The 18,139-nt window shown below is 55.3% G+C and overlaps 3 protein-coding genes across 3 annotated transcripts in view; all 3 read right to left on the reverse strand.

Moving 5' to 3' along the window:
- Positions 1 to 6,018, reverse strand: part of LOC140258376 (uncharacterized) — a 46,901-nt gene extending 40,883 nt beyond the window's left edge. The window contains exon 1 of the mRNA XM_072348584.1: positions 3,130 to 6,018. Within this exon, the coding sequence (XP_072204685.1) occupies positions 3,130 to 5,601 (2,472 nt within the window). The 5' untranslated portion in view covers positions 5,602 to 6,018. The remainder of the gene's footprint in view (positions 1 to 3,129) is intronic.
- Positions 6,019 to 9,092: 3,074 nt separating this feature from the next.
- On the reverse strand, positions 9,093 to 11,839 carry LOC140258377 (protocadherin gamma-A5-like). The gene has a single exon (XM_072348585.1). It carries the CDS (start codon positions 11,652 to 11,654, stop codon positions 9,093 to 9,095), a length of 2,562 nt encoding a protein of 853 aa, XP_072204686.1. The 5' UTR covers positions 11,655 to 11,839.
- Positions 11,840 to 14,813: 2,974 nt separating this feature from the next.
- LOC140258378 (protocadherin gamma-A5-like) lies at positions 14,814 to 17,874 on the reverse strand. Its single transcript, XM_072348586.1, has one exon. It carries the CDS (start codon positions 17,373 to 17,375, stop codon positions 14,814 to 14,816), a length of 2,562 nt encoding a protein of 853 aa, XP_072204687.1. The 5' UTR covers positions 17,376 to 17,874.
- Positions 17,875 to 18,139: the final 265 nt, after the last annotated feature.

Genomic DNA, 18,139 nt, shown 5'->3' on the forward strand with positions numbered 1-18,139 from the left:
TGTAGTTTCATTGACACATCTCTGTGTTAAAGTGAGCACTTGGAAGTCAATGAAAATTCAAGTTTCATTTTCGTGCATCATGATTTTATGTCCAGTGGTGCTGGTTGAAGGCTTGTATAAAAAAGATTGTCATTTCTGATCAACGTGACACTGAAAGAAAAGGGTTCAGTGAAAGAGGCACTACCTTTGACACAAGGTGACTAACCAAAGCACGGTACAGGCAAACACAGTGCTGAGCCATCAGTCTTCCTATTTCAAGGGCAGACACGCTGCTCTTGCACTGCCTGTGATCTCTGTGTCTACACTGCAAGAAGAATAACCTCTGGCCTTTGGAAAACTAAGACATGAACAAGTGAGCATCTACACAAAAGTAACAGGGAAAAAATTCCTGCCATTCTTTCTCTGGGCAGTCTGCACCCATCAGTTCCCTCTAGTATGTTTGCACACTTGCAGATTGGAACAGTTGAAAACACTGGGCTTGCTTTCATTTCACTTAAATTTCAAACCAGGTACTTAACCATTCACTGGTGTGAAGGAAACCTTGTCCCATCAAAGACACGCACCCAGGTGCACATGCTGGTATAATATGATAGCACTATATGGAACCTGGTATGGTCCTGGATCACTGTTTGCAGGGGACATCTTTCCCCACACCACTCTTCTGCACTTCTTTGCCTTCAGCATCACAGAACTGAGTGCTTCTAGAGGCACTCTATCACTTTCACTGCTCAGGCCTGCTCTACATATGCAGTTTTTGTCACATTCATGATTCTGGGGGTACCAATGCTGCCTCCCAGGACAAAGAAACCAGGATCACAGCAGAAGTAGTTGCAGGCATTGGCATCAGATGTGAAAGGAAATCCAGACAAGAAGGTTTGCTTTCAAGAGGCCCAGACAAATCCTCCTCAATCCAGCAGTTTCCTAAAATCTAAGCCAGGCTCCCACGCACTGCACTGATAGCGCTGACCTTTTCAGCACCATGGACAGCGTCCCCGTTGCTACTGTGTATCAGACAACGGCAAAAGCATTTCATTCACTGACACTGTTTTGAAACAGAAATATATCCAAGTCTTAACATTGGCAGCTCTGCTGTCATGATTTTGTGATTCTTTTGTTATTGGTAGTCCACATCACCTACCACACCGGGAGTTAAACAGTTAATGCTCCAGTTCCAGGTACCCATCCCAGAAGTGAAGAACGGCATCTGCCAGAGCACTGTTTGCTCTTCTATTACAATTTCTGCTCTGAGGGAAAGATAAAAGTCATTCGCAGATCACGAGACTCCCCTTTCACTCCACCTTCCAGCTCATCTCTTTTGTGGGTGTCATATTGCCCCAGCTTATTACCATACTCGATTACCTCAGAGTAAGGCCTTTGGTTTTTGGACACTTTCTCATTTTATCTGTTTTAGAAGCTTTAATTCTAATTATATTGTACTATATTGTATTACAGTGTGTTATCATGTGTTCTGATATCTTATTTAGTAAATTAGTTTGTTTCTACTCAGATAACTGCTGCTGTTTTCTTTTAGGCCCATCACTCTACCCTTTCCCCTTTCCCCTGTCCCATGGTGTGAGTCTCTGGTTTCCCTTCCCCACAAGTCATAGAATTAGTCGAACCAGACCATAAATGGTTGATATCTATGCATTCAAAGTATGGAAATGACTCCTTTGTTACCACAATTCTAATGGACAGTCCAGTCTTTTAAGGCTTATGCTTAGAGCAGAGAAATAAAAAAGGAAGAGAGCCAAGAGTTACCTGCAGATCTCTGCCATTCCACATCAGTACTGACTCTCATTAAACACCCAACCAGTACTGATGTGAACAAGGCTCACGAACACATAACACATTACTATAATCAATTAAAAAATGGAAAAATACAACACCATTTTTGCTATTTATTCAAATGTAACATATGTACATGGACACAAGGGCAGCAGATGCTATCATCAGTAAAGCAGAGCATGGAAGCATTCAAAGAGAAATGTGGCAATAAGGAATAATGGACGTCTCTGTGGGAACTAAAGTTCAGTCCCACAACATCTGGAATTTAATGCAGTTTTTAAGCTGTAGGTGAGGATCTAAACTGCTCCTCTGAACTACATAGTAGAGGATTTCATTTTAGGAAAAAATCATTGCTTTTCAGGACATTACCAACACACCGGATCATCTCCAATCAATATGAAGCTTCAAAAGAAATAGAGTTAATAAAGGAACCTCTTCTAATTATTTCAGGAAACCACACAATCACAGGATCACAGAATTGCTCAGACACAAAAAGACCTTCAAGGTCATTTAGTCCAACCTCAATTGACCAGACAAGCCTAACACTAACAACCCAAACCATAAGGAATTCAGTCTCAGTTTTATCACACACAAGACATTCTGCCCTCATGTGCTGAGACTTGCTCAACGAAGGTCAGGAGTCGCTGCAATACAATCTTATCATTTCCAGATGGATATTCTCTGTCCAGAAAAAGGGAAATGTGGAACACAGCAGTGCTTGGAATAAGGCCTATAAACAGAATTACAGCTATGAAGAAACTCTACACTACCATGTCACAACTAGATAAATGAGAGGTTTCACTCAAGATGCATAAGCCAATAGAGATATGCACTATCATTCTACACACAAAGAGAAATTTTGTCATAAGATGGCTACCATTACTATGCAAGACGTTGTCAACACAGTATCACTGCTGAACAACCTGTTCACATTCAAACACAGCCACTCACCATCCACGCTGTGCATTCACAACCTCTCCTTACACCAACCAAACATTCAACATGAAGCCACATTTCACCTTCTATCAAGAGCACTTAATTCAGAAACTGTTGAAAAAAAAATGAACCACATCCAAGTCCTTTTCCTGACAGCTGGAAACATTAGAGTAAAGATTGAAATGACAACAACATAACATCTCATGACACGAATATCTCCACATCCCGACTGAAAAACTGCCCGGCAGAGAGCACAACAATATGAATACGGGCATGAAAACCAAACATCTATGTGAATGACGAGAGAAGAGAGAAAAGGGAAATACTGTATTAGTGAGAGTCAAGGCCGAGAGAGAGAGGCGAGCGGGGAGAGAGGGAGTCGGGATCCGCCGCGGTCGCAGCACTCACCGTGAGGGCGTCGGTCTCCGAGGCGCGGTGGGCGGCTGCGTCTTCCCCGCGCAGCGGAGCGGCCTCGTCGGGCGGCGGCCGGGCCGGGAGCGTGTCGCAGCAGCTGCCGCCCGCGCAGCGCAGCTGGCTCTTGCGCGAGTCGGCCGTGAGCGACACGTCGTGCGAGTAGGAGCGCAGGAAGGCGCGGACGCCGTCGATGCCCACGAAGTGCGAGGCCGGCACGCCGCGCAACACGCCGGCGGCCGAAGGCGGAGGCGGCAGCCGAGAGAGGCGCCAGCGGCGCAGGCGCAGCGCCAGCAGCAGCAGCAGGAAGGCGAGGAAGAGGCAGGACACGGCCGCCACGGCCAGCACCAGCCAGCGCGTCAGGCTGCCCGCGGGCTCGGCCGGCGCCGCCGCGCTGCCCAGCTCCGACAGCAGCTCGGCCACGCTCTCGGCCAGCACCACCGTCAGCGTGGCCGTGGCCGACAGCGCCGGCCGCCCGCGGTCCTTCACCACCACCACCAGGCTGTGGCGCGCCGCGTCGCGGGCCAGCGGCGAGCGAGCCGTGCGCACCTCGCCGCTGTGCAGCCCCACGCGGAACAGCCCCGGCTCCGTCGCCTTGGCCAGCTCGTACGACAGCCACGCGTTCTGCCCCGCGTCCGCGTCCACCGCCACCACCTTGGCCACCAGCGCGCCGGGCTCCGCCGAGCGCGGCGCCAGCTCCACGCCCGACCAGCCCCACGCGCCCGACTCCCACGAGCCCGAGCCCGAACTCGAAGCGGGCGGCGCCGCCGGCGGGTACAGCACCTGCGGCGCGTTGTCGTTCTCGTCCGCGATCAGCAGCCGCACCGACACGTTGCTGCTGAGCGGCGGCGCGCCGCCGTCCTCCGCCCGCACCCACAGCTCCACCTCGCGCACCTCCTCGTAGTCGAACGAGCGCAGCGCGTACAGCGCGCCCGTCTCCGCCTGCACCGACACGTAGGACGAGAGCGGCGCGCCCCGCAGCCGCCCCTCCCGCAGCCGGTAGCGCACGCGCGCGTTCTGCCCCCAGTCCGCGTCCCACGCGCGCACCGTCAGCACCAGCGCGCCCTCCGCGTTGTTCTCGGGCAGCCGGGCGCTGTAGCGCGCCTCCGCGAACACCGGCGCGTTGTCGTTCACGTCCAGCACCCGCAGCGCCAGCACCGCGCCGCTCCGCAGCGCCGGCGACCCGCCGTCCGCCGCCCGCACCGTCACGTTGTACTCCGACGCCCGCTCGCGGTCCAGCTCCCGCGCCGTCACCACGCTGTAGTAGTCGTCCAGCGCCCGCTCCAGACGGAACGGGACGCCCTCGCCCAGGCTGCACCGCACCTCCCCGTTGGCGCCCGAGTCGCGGTCCTGCACGTGCAGCAGGGCCACCACCGTCCCCGGCAACGCGTCCTCCGAGATCTCGCTCAGCGACGACCGCACCGAAATCTCGGGCGCGTTGTCGTTCACGTCCGTCACCGAGATCGACACCTTCGCCGTGTCGGAAAGGTCTCCTCCATCCCGTGCTTGCACGTTGAGTTCATAGGACTCCCCTTCCTCGAAGTCCAGGTTCCTCATCAGTCTTATCGCTCCCGTGTCTGGTTCCAGGTGAAAGAATTTCGTTGCTACGTTTGTTACTTTTCCCAGGGAGTATTTCACGTCTCCGTTGGTTCCGTCGTCGGGGTCGGTGGCGGTGACGCTGAGCAGCGTGGAGCCCACGGGCACGTCCTCGGGCACTCGCACCGTGTACACCGCCTGGCTGAACGCGGGCGCGTTGTCGTTGGCGTCCAGCACAGACACGCGGATGCGCGCCGTGCCCGTCCGAGCCGGATCGCCGCCGTCGCTCGCCCTGAGCAGCAGCTCGTGAAACGCCGCCTCCTCCCGGTCCAGCGCCTTGGCCAGCACCAGCTCGGGACGCTTCTCGCCGTCGGCTCCTGTCTGCACGGACAGCGAGAAGTGCTCGTCGCCGCTCAACGAGTAGCTCTGTAGGGAATTCACACCTAAATCCGGGTCGAGAGCCTCCGTTAGAAAAAAACGCGATCCTACAGATCTCATCTCACTAATTCTCAGCTCTCTTTGTGATTCTTCGAACGTGGGCGCGTTGTCATTAATATCCGTGATTTCCACTTCGATTGCGTAAACCTTCATCTCGCTCTCCACGATCAGCTCACAGCGCAGCACGCACTGCTGTACAGTCTCGCACAGCTGCTCCCTGTCTATCCTCTCGGCCGTCACCAGGTGGCCGCTGTTCGCATGCAGAGCGAAATACTGCGTCCTGCCTTGGGACACCACTCGGGCGCCGCGGTTGCCGAGCGCCGCCAGCTCCAGCGCCAGGTCCTTGGCCACGTCGCCCACGAACGAGCCCTTGGGCAGCTCCTCGGGCACCGAGTAGCGCAGCTGCCCCCACGCCGCCTCCCACGCCGCCACCAACACGCAGCACAGCAGCGCCCGCTGCCTCCGGCCCCAGCGCCCTTCTCTGGCCGCGCACATCTCCCGCACGGCCCCGCCGGCACCTCACACTCGCCGCTTCCGCGCCGCTCCGCCTCCGACTTCTTTCTCCACTTGTGTCTCGTCTTCTTCTCCGGCTCTATTTTCGCGGCCGCAGCTGACCTCTCCCTCCGTCCCTCCTCCTCTCTGCAGCACCGCTCCGCACCGCGGGGCCGCTCACAGCCCACACGGACGCCGACACAGCGATCGAGAGATCGAGCCGGGCCGCAGCGGGCGGGGCTGCCTGCAGCGCTCCGCTCCTTCCTCTCCTCCGTGGTGAACAGCGGCGCCCGCAGCCGCCGGCCGGCACTGCACGCACGGCTCCACAGAGCGCCGCCGCTGCCTTTGCCAGGAGAACCGCCGGGACCGCACAACACACTCTGCAATCTCTCAGCATTTTTTAATATCCCCGCATTTATTTTTCTTCTGTCATTCGCTTCTAGCTGCTGACTACCGGATTCTTCCTCTTCTTCTTTGTTCTCCTGATCAAAAAGATAGCAGAGAGCTCCTCTGTGTGTCTCACGCTTTGGAAGGAGAATCTTAGTTATTTAAACTGGTGAGTACTTGTGAGTCTTCTCTTACTTTCATGGAAACGCAATCTCTGCCATGATTTGCAAAGATTCTTCATTCCATCCTTGACTGACATTTTCTCTTCACACCAGCTCCTACCAGTAGCCCAAGTACCATGTTCGCTTGCAAGAAGATTTCTTCATTCATTCTTAATATCCCACACGATGGTCTTTGTTGGAATATATCTCACACAGAAAACAGCACCTGTGCCAGTGCCTCACTGTGCTCAAAGTTAGTATTTCCTCCTATCATCTAGCCTAATTTTCCTGTCTGTGATTAAATACTGACCTCCATGTACAATCACTATCAACTTGTAGAAGACTCCATCTCAGTTTATAAGTTATACACAGGGTCATTATGTTCTGTTCCAAGACAAGCTCACCCTACCATCAAGTACATGTGATTTTCAGAACATGCCTCATCCTGCTCACAACACAAAGAATAAGGAGGCAATCGAAGTAGAACCACTCTTGGGGCCAATGAGAAGTAAAAGATCTGTAGTTAAAGTTCCTTGGCATAGGCCTTTTTCTGAGGAAACTGTGAGATATTCTGCTTAGACTTTTAATTCCCTTTGTCCCTTTATTATCACAAATAATTTTCAGTCTTGTCTTAGTTCCAGCTCAGTCTGTTTACCACACATTGATGTTCAGGTCATTGTTGAGGGACAAAAGAGCAAGCAGGGTGGGTCTGGGCAAGGGTACCATATGGTGGCGGAGGCTCTGCTACCCTGGCCCTACAGAAGGGGGCAAAGAGGAGCCAGGACAGTTGGCTTGATTTGAGTATGGTGTTATTCCACACTGCATGACATCACAAGGCTGTGCAGAGTAGGTCAGTGGGTGGATGATGCTGAGGGATGGCTGTGCATTGCTTGGTGGATGGAAGAGCTCAAATTGCTGGTGATATGTTGGTCAGCAAGCAACTGTATTGTTAGATGGGAGCTGGCCTGTGAGTGGCACATCACTGCATTGTATATATGCATATACATACACACAGAATGTTACCTCAGACCAGGAGTTCTATTTTCTTTCCAGTTCTCCCCATCATCACACTGTGAGAGGAATGACCTGCCTGTTCGGTTACACTACAGTAAGTCCTCTGCTCATTGAAGTCTCATCAAGGGAAGGAAGGATTTCCTACATTACAACACCTGCACCTCCAAATGTAAAAGCCCTGTCTGGAAAGAAGAATTGTGACCCATGACCTTCTGGGAAATACAGGCCTGAATAGATAATGATGGCCACGAAGAAAATTTACATCACAAGGTTACACTGAAGTACAGGTAGGAAAATGAAGTCTCTCAAAGCAATTTTACCATTCTAACCAGAAAATACTGTTCTGCACACAGCCTCATAGACAACTTTTGTTCACTTGGCTCTAACATTACTGCTAAGGACAGGGAAACCAAGGTCGTACTGTGAATGGCACGGGTCTTGGCATGAGCTACTACATCAAAACATTGCCCTGACAAAACCACAATAACCCACCTATTCCACAGGCTCTACAGTAGGTTCTCATTTTCATAGCAAGAAACTCCCAGTCAGCATCCAACCTTCCATGATACATCACATGCAGCCTGAGCGTTTCATTCAGTTACGCTTTAAGGAAACATAAACATATCCAAGTCTTGACAGCTGAGAACATACAACATATGGATGGATGTTTCACTTCCCTGACCAACAGTTCCGAGGAATCTTCCATGCTTTGAGGGATATCAGCCACATGGGAGTCTCAGAAGAAACACCAACAAGAAATGTAATGAAGTGAAGGAATGTATTCTAGATTAAAGGATAAGGTACTTCTGCAAATAAAAGATAAAAACCCACCACGGACACCAATCATCTGTACAGATAAGACAAGAGCAACTTGAATTCCTTCATATCTGACCTGTCTCTCCACAGATGCCATTCCTTTACCTACCCAACCATTAGGGATGCAGAAAACAAAGGGGACAAAATCAGCAGCAACAGTGTTCATAAAATCCAACTGTTACCCCAAATATGAAAGTGGATAAATAGTGGATTAGACTAAAATGTGCTGAATCAATGCTGTAAGCACAGCATCCTGTTGCTCGAATATTACACTGACAAGTCAACAACTCGACCAAAGTTGAGACGCGCAATAACAGTTCCAGTTAACCAACTATGTGAGATGACAACTCTGTATTTCTTTAACTGGTACCTCAATCAAAAAAGGAAGGAATGCTTGGATCAACATCGACTGTGTTGATGTCACACCTACAGAACTGCAATACACAAAACACCAGCCTTGATAAATCGTCCAGTAGATCAATAAAAATCAAATTCCAGGGATATCTTCACCCTAAAGAACAGCTGCAAGTAACAACCAACAAGTGAGATGAATCACTTGCTGTTGTGGGTGACAGCAGAGAAAGTTAAAGAATGAGCTGGAGTAAGTCTGTATCACATACAGGCATACAGGAAACTAGAGATGGATACATGAGTTTTCACACTGTCATTATATGCCATTCTAGCAGTAAATTCGAGTTCCACATACATTTCGTGTGACATATTCCTTTCCAGGGGGCTATTATTACCTCTAACGACAAGTAAACTAAGGTTGTGGGTCAAACAGCACAGACTTAGCACCAGCTATGACATCAAACCATACCCATCTCAAAACCATGCTAGCCACCTATTTCCTAGCCTTGAGACCTGTCTCTCACCCACCTTTCTCTACATACACAGACTTTATTGTCGCAGTCAACCATAATAGCAATTGGCACTGCCTTGATCATGAACAACAACATTTCAAACAGTGACATCTCACAAAAAACGAAGAACATGAAATTATTCCTACTGACAGCAGAAAACATTCTTGGACTGCATGGAAACAGAACCCCATTGGACATTTACCAATGACATAGCAGTCATCAATAAGTTGATTACGTACAATGAGACTTGCGTTTAGAACTTGAAGAGAAACCAGGCAAAAATGTTAAATCTACCAGACCGGGGAGGGAGAGTAACGAAGGCGGCCGCGGTCGCAGCACTCACCGTGAGGGCGTCGGTCTCCGAGGCGCGGTGGGCGGCTGCGTCTTCCCCGCGCAGCGGAGCGGCCTCGTCGGGCGGCGGCCGGGCCGGGAGCGTGTCGCAGCAGCTGCCGCCCGCGCAGCGCAGCTGGCTCTTGCGCGAGTCGGCCGTGAGCGACACGTCGTGCGAGTAGGAGCGCAGGAAGGCGCGGACGCCGTCGATGCCCACGAAGTGCGAGGCCGGCACGCCGCGCAACACGCCGGCGGCCGAAGGCGGAGGCGGCAGCCGAGAGAGGCGCCAGCGGCGCAGGCGCAGCGCCAGCAGCAGCAGCAGGAAGGCGAGGAAGAGGCAGGACACGGCCGCCACGGCCAGCACCAGCCAGCGCGTCAGGCTGCCCGCGGGCTCGGCCGGCGCCGCCGCGCTGCCCAGCTCCGACAGCAGCTCGGCCACGCTCTCGGCCAGCACCACCGTCAGCGTGGCCGTGGCCGACAGCGCCGGCCGCCCGCGGTCCTTCACCACCACCACCAGGCTGTGGCGCGCCGCGTCGCGGGCCAGCGGCGAGCGAGCCGTGCGCACCTCGCCGCTGTGCAGCCCCACGCGGAACAGCCCCGGCTCCGTCGCCTTGGCCAGCTCGTACGACAGCCACGCGTTCTGCCCCGCGTCCGCGTCCACCGCCACCACCTTGGCCACCAGCGCGCCGGGCTCCGCCGAGCGCGGCGCCAGCTCCACGCCCGACCAGCCCCACGCGCCCGACTCCCACGAGCCCGAGCCCGAACTCGAAGCGGGCGGCGCCGCCGGCGGGTACAGCACCTGCGGCGCGTTGTCGTTCTCGTCCGCGATCAGCAGCCGCACCGACACGTTGCTGCTGAGCGGCGGCGCGCCGCCGTCCTCCGCCCGCACCCACAGCTCCACCTCGCGCACCTCCTCGTAGTCGAACGAGCGCAGCGCGTACAGCGCGCCCGTCTCCGCCTGCACCGACACGTAGGACGAGAGCGGCGCGCCCCGCAGCCGCCCCTCCCGCAGCCGGTAGCGCACGCGCGCGTTCTGCCCCCAGTCCGCGTCCCACGCGCGCACCGTCAGCACCAGCGCGCCCTCCGCGTTGTTCTCGGGCAGCCGGGCGCTGTAGCGCGCCTCCGCGAACACCGGCGCGTTGTCGTTCACGTCCAGCACCCGCAGCGCCAGCACCGCGCCGCTCCGCAGCGCCGGCGACCCGCCGTCCGCCGCCCGCACCGTCACGTTGTACTCCGACGCCCGCTCGCGGTCCAGCTCCCGCGCCGTCACCACGCTGTAGTAGTCGTCCAGCGCCCGCTCCAGACGGAACGGGACGCCCTCGCCCAGGCTGCACCGCACCTCCCCGTTGGCGCCCGAGTCGCGGTCCTGCACGTGCAGCAGGGCCACCACCGTCCCCGGCAACGCGTCCTCCGAGATCTCGCTCAGCGACGACCGCACCGAAATCTCGGGCGCGTTGTCGTTCACGTCCGTCACCGAGATCGACACTCTTGCCGAATCGGAAAGGTCTCCTCCATCCTGTGCCTGAACGAGAAATTCGTAAAAGTCGGCATCCTCGAAGTCCAGGTTTCTTATTAGCCTGATTGCTCCCGTATCTTTTTCTAATTGGAATGCATTGGAAGCCTTCTCTGATATTTCTTCAAATGAATATTTCACATCGCCGTTGGTTCCGTCGTCGGGGTCGGTGGCGGTGACGCTGAGCAGCGTGGAGCCCACGGGCACGTCCTCGGGCACTCGCACCGTGTACACCGCCTGGCTGAACGCGGGCGCGTTGTCGTTGGCGTCCAGCACAACCACGCGGATGCGCGCCGTGCCCGTCCGAGCCGGATCGCCGCCGTCGCTCGCCCTCAGCAGCAGCTCGTGAAACGCCGCCTCCTCCCGGTCCAGCGTCTTGGCCAGCACCAGCTCGGGACGCTTCTCGCCGTCGGCTGCTGTCTTCACGGACAGCGAGAAGTGCTCGTCGCCGCTCAGCGTGTAGCTCTGGAGGGAATTCACTCCCAGATCCGGATCTTGTGCTCTTCTCAGAGAGAACCGTGTTCCCAGCGCTGTGATCTCGTTCACTCTGAGTTCTGATTCTGCCTTTTGGAAGCTGGGCGCGTTGTCATTAATGTCCATGATTTCCACTTCGATGGCATAAACCTTCATCTCGCCCTCCACGATCAGCTCACAGCGCAGCACGCATTCTGATTCGCTCTCGCACAGCTGCTCCCTGTCTATCCTCTCGGCCGTCACCAGGTGGCCGCTGTTCGCATGCAGAGCGAAATACTGCGTCCTGCCTTGGGACACCACTCGGGCGCCGCGGTTGCCGAGCGCCGCCAGCTCCAGCGCCAGGTCCTTGGCCACGTCGCCCACGAACGAGCCCTTGGGCAGCTCCTCGGGCACCGAGTAGCGCAGCTGCCCCCACGCCGCCTCCCACGCCGCCACCAACACGCAGCACAGCAGCGCCCGCTGCCTCCGGCCCCAGCGCCCTTCTCTGGCCGCGCACATCTCCCGCACGGCCCCGCCGGCACCTCACACTCGCCGCTTCCGCGCCGCTCCGCCTCCGACTCCTTTCTCCACTTCTCTCTCGTCTTCTTCTCCTGCTCCGTATTCGCGGCTGCAGCTGACCTCTCCCTCCGTCCCTCCTCCTCTCTGCAGCACCGCTCCGCACCGCGGGGCCGCTCACAGCCCACACGGACACCGACACAGCGATCGAGAGAGCGAGCCGGGCCGCAGCGGGCGGGGCTGCCTGCAGCGCTCCGCTCCTTCCTCTCCTCCGTGGTCAACAGCGGCGCCCGCAGCCGTCGCCCGGCACTGCACGCACGGCTCCACCGAGCTCCGCCGCTGCCTCTGCTGGGGGAACCGCCGGGACCGCACAACACACTCTGCACTCTCTCAGCATTTTTTAATATCTCCGCATTTATCTTTCTTCTGTCATTCGCTTCTAGCTGCTGACTACCGGATTCTTCCTCTTCTTATTTGTTTTCGTGATCAAAAAGATAGCAGAGAGCTCCTCTGTGTGTCTCACGCTTTGGAAGGAGAATCTTAGTTATTCCCACTGGTGAGTACTTGTGAGTCCTCTCTTACTTTCATGGATACACAATCTCTGCCATGAATTGCAAAGATTCTTCATTCCATCCTTGACTGACATTTTCTCTTCATTCCAGCTCCTCCCAGTAGCCCAAGTACCATGTTCGCTTGCAAGAAGATTTCTTCATTCATTCTTAATATCCCACACGATGGTCTTTGTTGGAATATATCTCACACAGAAAACAGCACCTGTGCCAGTGCCTCACTGTGCTCAAAGTTAGTATTTCCTCCTATCATCTAGCCTAATTTTCCTGTCTGTGATTAAATACTGACCTCCATGTACAATCACTATCAACTTGTAGAATACTCCATCTCAGTTTATAAGTTATACACAGGGTCATTATGTTCTGTTCCAAGACAAGCTCACCCTACCATCAAGTACATGTGCTTTTCAGAAGATGCCTCATCCTGCTCACAACACAAAGAATAAGGAGGAAATCAAAGTAGAACCACTCTTGGGGCCATTGAGAAATAAAAGATCTGTAGTTTAAGTTCCTTGGCATAGGCCTTTTTCTGAGGAAACTGTGAGATATTCTGCTTAGACTTTTAATTCCCTTCTTCCCTTTATTGTCACAAATAATTGTCAGTCTTGTCTTAGTTCCAGCTCAGTCTGTTTACCACACATTGATGTTCTGGTCAGTGTTGAGGGGCAGAAGAGCAAACAGGGTGGGTCTGGGCAGGGGCACCCCATGGTGCAGGAGGCTCTGATACCCTGTCCCTACAGAAGGGAGCAAAGAGGAGCAGGAGTATTCTGCTCATTGAAGTCTCATCAAGGAAAGGATGTATTTCCTACATTACAACACCTACACCTCCAAATGTAAAAGGCCTGTTTAGAAATCAGAAACATGATCCAAATCCTTCTGGGAAATACAGGCCTGAATAGATAATGATGGCTACGAAGAAAATCTACATCACAAGGTTACACTGAAGTACAGGTAGGAAAATGAAGTCTCTCAAAGCAATGTTACCATTCTAACCAGAAAATACTGTTCTGCATACACAGCCTCATAAACAACTTTTATTCACTGGGCTCTAACTTTACTGCTAAGGACAGGGAAACCAAGGTCGTACTGTGAATGGCACGGGTCTTGGCATGAGCTACTACATCAAAACATTGCCCTGACAAAACCACAATAACCCACCTATTCCACAGGCTCTACAGCAGGTTCTCATTTTCATAGCAAGAAACTCCCAGTCAGCATCCAGCCTTCCATGATACATCACATGCAGCCTGAGCATTTCATTCAGTTACGCTTTAAGGAAACATAAACATATCCAAGTCTTGACAGCTGAGAACATACAACATATGGATGGATGTTTCACTTCCCTGACCAACAATTCCGAGGAATCTTCCATGCTTTGAGGGATATCAGCCACATGGAAGTCTCAGAAGAAACACCAACAAGAAATGTAATGAAGTGAAGGAATGTATTCTAGATTAAAGGATAAGGTACTCCTGCAAATAAAAGATAAAAACCCACCACGGACACCAATCATCTGTACAGATAAGACAAGAGCAACTTGAACTCCTTCATATCTGACCTGTCTCTCCACAGATGCCATTCCTTTACCTACCCAACCATTAGGAAAGCAGAAAACAAAGGGGACAAAATCAGCAGTAAGTGAAAGTGGATAGTAATGAAAGTAATGAAAGTGGATAAATAGTGGATTAGACTAAAATGTGCTGAATCAGTGCTGTAAGCACAGCATCCTATTGCTCGAATATCACACTGACAAGTCAACAACTCGATGACCAAAGGTGAGACGCGCAATAACAGTTCCAGTTAACCAACTATGTGAGATGACAACTCTGTATTTCTCTAACTGGTACCTCAATCAAAAAAGGAAAGAATGCTTGGAATAACATCGACTGTGTTGATGTCACACCTACAGGACTGCAATACACAAAATACCAGCCTTGATAAATCGTCCAGTAGATCAATAAAAATCAAATTCCAGGGATATCTTCACCCTAAAGAACAGCTGCAAGTAACAACCAACAAGTGAGATGGATCACTTGCCATTGTCGGTGACAGCAGAGAAAGTTAAAGAATGAGATGGAGGAAGTCTGTATCACATACAGGCATACAGGAAACTAGACATGGATACATGAGTTTTCACACTGTCATTATATGCCATTCTAGCAGTAAATTAGAGTTCCACATACAATTCGTGTGAAATCTTCCTTTCCAGGGGACTATTATTACCTCTAACGACAAGTAAACTAAGGTTGTGGGTCAAACAGCACAGACTTAGCACCAGCTATGACATCAAACCATACCCATCTCAAAACCATGCTAGCCACCTATTTCCTAGCCTTGAGTCCAGTCTCTCACCCACCTTTCTCTACATACGCAGACTTTATTGTCGCAGTCAACCATAATAGCAATAGGCACTGTCTTGATCATGAAAAACAACATTTCAAACAGTGACATCTCACAAAAACCGAAGAACATGAAATTATTCCTACTGACAGCAGAAAACATTCTTGGACTGCATGGAAACAGATCCCCATTGGACATTTACCAATGACATAGCAGTCATCAATAAGTTGATTACGTACAATGAGACCTGCGTTTAGAACTTGAAGAGAAACCAGGCAAAAATGTTGAATGTACCATAGCGGGGAGGGAGAGTAACGAAGGCGGCCGCGGTCGCAGCACTCACCGTGAGGGCGTCGGTCTCCGAGGCGCGGTGGGCGGCTGCGTCTTCCCCGCGCAGCGGAGCGGCCTCGTCGGGCGGCGGCCGGGCCGGGAGCGTGTCGCAGCAGCTGCCGCCCGCGCAGCGCAGCTGGCTCTTGCGCGAGTCGGCCGTGAGCGACACGTCGTGCGAGTAGGAGCGCAGGAAGGCGCGGACGCCGTCGATGCCCACGAAGTGCGAGGCCGGCACGCCGCGCAACACGCCGGCGGCCGAAGGCGGAGGCGGCAGCCGAGAGAGGCGCCAGCGGCGCAGGCGCAGCGCCAGCAGCAGCAGCAGGAAGGCGAGGAAGAGGCAGGACACGGCCGCCACGGCCAGCACCAGCCAGCGCGTCAGGCTGCCCGCGGGCTCGGCCGGCGCCGCCGCGCTGCCCAGCTCCGACAGCAGCTCGGCCACGCTCTCGGCCAGCACCACCGTCAGCGTGGCCGTGGCCGACAGCGCCGGCCGCCCGCGGTCCTTCACCACCACCACCAGGCTGTGGCGCGCCGCGTCGCGGGCCAGCGGCGAGCGAGCCGTGCGCACCTCGCCGCTGTGCAGCCCCACGCGGAACAGCCCCGGCTCCGTCGCCTTGGCCAGCTCGTACGACAGCCACGCGTTCTGCCCCGCGTCCGCGTCCACCGCCACCACCTTGGCCACCAGCGCGCCGGGCTCCGCCGAGCGCGGCGCCAGCTCCACGCCCGACCAGCCCCACGCGCCCGACTCCCACGAGCCCGAGCCCGAACTCGAAGCGGGCGGCGCCGCCGGCGGGTACAGCACCTGCGGCGCGTTGTCGTTCTCGTCCGCGATCAGCAGCCGCACCGACACGTTGCTGCTGAGCGGCGGCGCGCCGCCGTCCTCCGCCCGCACCCACAGCTCCACCTCGCGCACCTCCTCGTAGTCGAACGAGCGCAGCGCGTACAGCGCGCCCGTCTCCGCCTGCACCGACACGTAGGACGAGAGCGGCGCGCCCCGCAGCCGCCCCTCCCGCAGCCGGTAGCGCACGCGCGCGTTCTGCCCCCAGTCCGCGTCCCACGCGCGCACCGTCAGCACCAGCGCGCCCTCCGCGTTGTTCTCGGGCAGCCGGGCGCTGTAGCGCGCCTCCGCGAACACCGGCGCGTTGTCGTTCACGTCCAGCACCCGCAGCGCCAGCACCGCGCCGCTCCGCAGCGCCGGCGACCCGCCGTCCGCCGCCCGCACCGTCACGTTGTACTCCGACGCCCGCTCGCGGTCCAGCTCCCGCGCCGTCACCACGCTGTAGTAGTCGTCCAGCGCCCGCTCCAGACGGAACGGGACGCCCTCGCCCAGGCTGCACCGCACCTCCCCGTTGGCGCCCGAGTCGCGGTCCTGCACGTGCAGCAGGGCCACCACCGTCCCCGGCAACGCGTCCTCCGAGATCTCGCTCAGCGACGACCGCACCGAAATCTCGGGCGCGTTGTCGTTCACGTCCGTCACCGAGATCGACACCTTCGCCGTGTCAGAAAGGCCACCGCCGTCTCGTGCCTGCACTTCGAGTTCATAGAAACTGCAGTCCTCGAAGTCCAGGTTTTTCGCGAGCATGATCTCTCCCTTTTTTGGTTCAAGATGGAATATAGTAAAAGTTTTATCAGAAATCTCGGGGAATGAGTATTGTACGTCTCCGTTGGTTCCGTCGTCGGGGTCGGTGGCGGTGACGCTGAGCAGCGTGGAGCCCACGGGCACGTCCTCGGGCACTCGCACCGTGTACACCGCCTGGCTGAACGCGGGCGCGTTGTCGTTGGCGTCCAGCACAGACACGCGGATACGCGCCGTGCCCGTCCGAGCCGGATCGCCGCCGTCGCTCGCCCTCAGCAGCAGCTCGTGAAACGCCGCCTCCTCCCGGTCCAGCGCCTTGGCCAGCACCAGCTCGGGACGCTTCTCGCCGTCGGCTCCTGTCTGCACGGACAGCGAGAAGTGCTCGTCGCCGCTCAGCGAGTAGCTCTGCAGGGAACTAACACCGATGTCCGGATCATGTGCTTTAGGTAAGGGAAATCGCGTCCCCGGTGCTGTCATCTCAGTGATTTTCTCCTCGAACTCCAACTTCTTGAAGCTGGGCGTATTGTCATTAATGTCCGTGATTTCCACTTCGATGGCATAAACCTTCATCTCGCCCTCCACGATCAGCTCACAGCGCAGCACGCATTTCTCCTGCAGCCGGCACAGCTGCTCCCTGTCTATCCTCTCGGCCGTCACCAGGTGGCCGCTGTTCGCATGCAGAGCGAAATACTGCGTCCTGCCTTGGGACACCACTCGGGCACCACGGTTGCCGAGCGCCGCCAGCTCCAGCGCCAGGTCCTTGGCCACGTCGCCCACGAACGAGCCCTTGGGCAGCTCCTCGGGCACCGAGTAGCGCAGCTGCCCCCACGCCGCCTCCCACGCCGCCACCAACACGCAGCACAGCAGCGCCCGCTGCCTCCGGCCCCAGCGCCCTTCTCTGGCCGCGCACATCTCCCGCACGGCCCCGCCGGCACCTCACACTCGCCGCTTCCGCGCCGCTCCGCCTCCGACTTCTTGTTCTTATTCTCTCTCGTCTTCTTCTCCGGCTCCTTTTTCGCGGCTGCTGCTGACCTCTCCCTCCGTCCCTCCTCCTCTCTGCAGCACCGCTCCGCACCGCGGGGCAGCTCGCAGCCCACACGGACGCCGACACAGCGACCGAGAGAGCGAGCCGGGCCGCAGCGGGCGGGGCTGCCTGCAGCGCTCCGCTCCTTCCTCTCCTCCGTGGTGAACAGCGGCGCCCGCAGCCGCCGCCCGGCACTGCACGCACGGCTCCACCGAGCGCCGCTGCTGCCTTTGCCGATGTTACGGCTGAGACCGCACAACCACCGCACTCTCTGCAATTAGGTAATATTGTCAGCATTTCGACTCCTGCAGTCATTCTCTTCTTGTAGGTGATCACGTTTTCCTTTCTGTTCTTCACGGTATTCACGATCTGAGGGAGATAGCACAGGGCTCCTCTGGCCGTTTTATTCCGGTGTGTTGGATGTGTTGTCCTCTTGCATTTCTTCTCATAAGTCTTATCTCATTATTGCATAAGGACCCTCCCCACCACCACTGCAGTGATTAGTCCTGCAGTCTTTTCTGAAGTACTTTTTCCTCTGTATTCTCTGTTCAGTATTCAAAATTCTTCATACTCGAATATCTTGATCTTTTTGTTTCAGTGTTGATATCTATCATGATGGTGCTTCCTGGGATCCATCCTATTTGGATTACAG

Source organism: Excalfactoria chinensis, chromosome 13, assembly GCF_039878825.1.
Source record: "Excalfactoria chinensis isolate bCotChi1 chromosome 13, bCotChi1.hap2, whole genome shotgun sequence".
In the NCBI taxonomy this organism is placed as follows: Eukaryota; Metazoa; Chordata; class Aves; order Galliformes; family Phasianidae; genus Excalfactoria; species Excalfactoria chinensis.

Coding starts and splice junctions, on each gene's coding strand:
- LOC140258377 (XM_072348585.1), bottom strand. CDS start 11,654: ATGTGCGCGGCCAGAGAAGGGCGCTGGGGCCGGAGGCAGCGGGCGCTG.
- LOC140258378 (XM_072348586.1), bottom strand. CDS start 17,375: ATGTGCGCGGCCAGAGAAGGGCGCTGGGGCCGGAGGCAGCGGGCGCTG.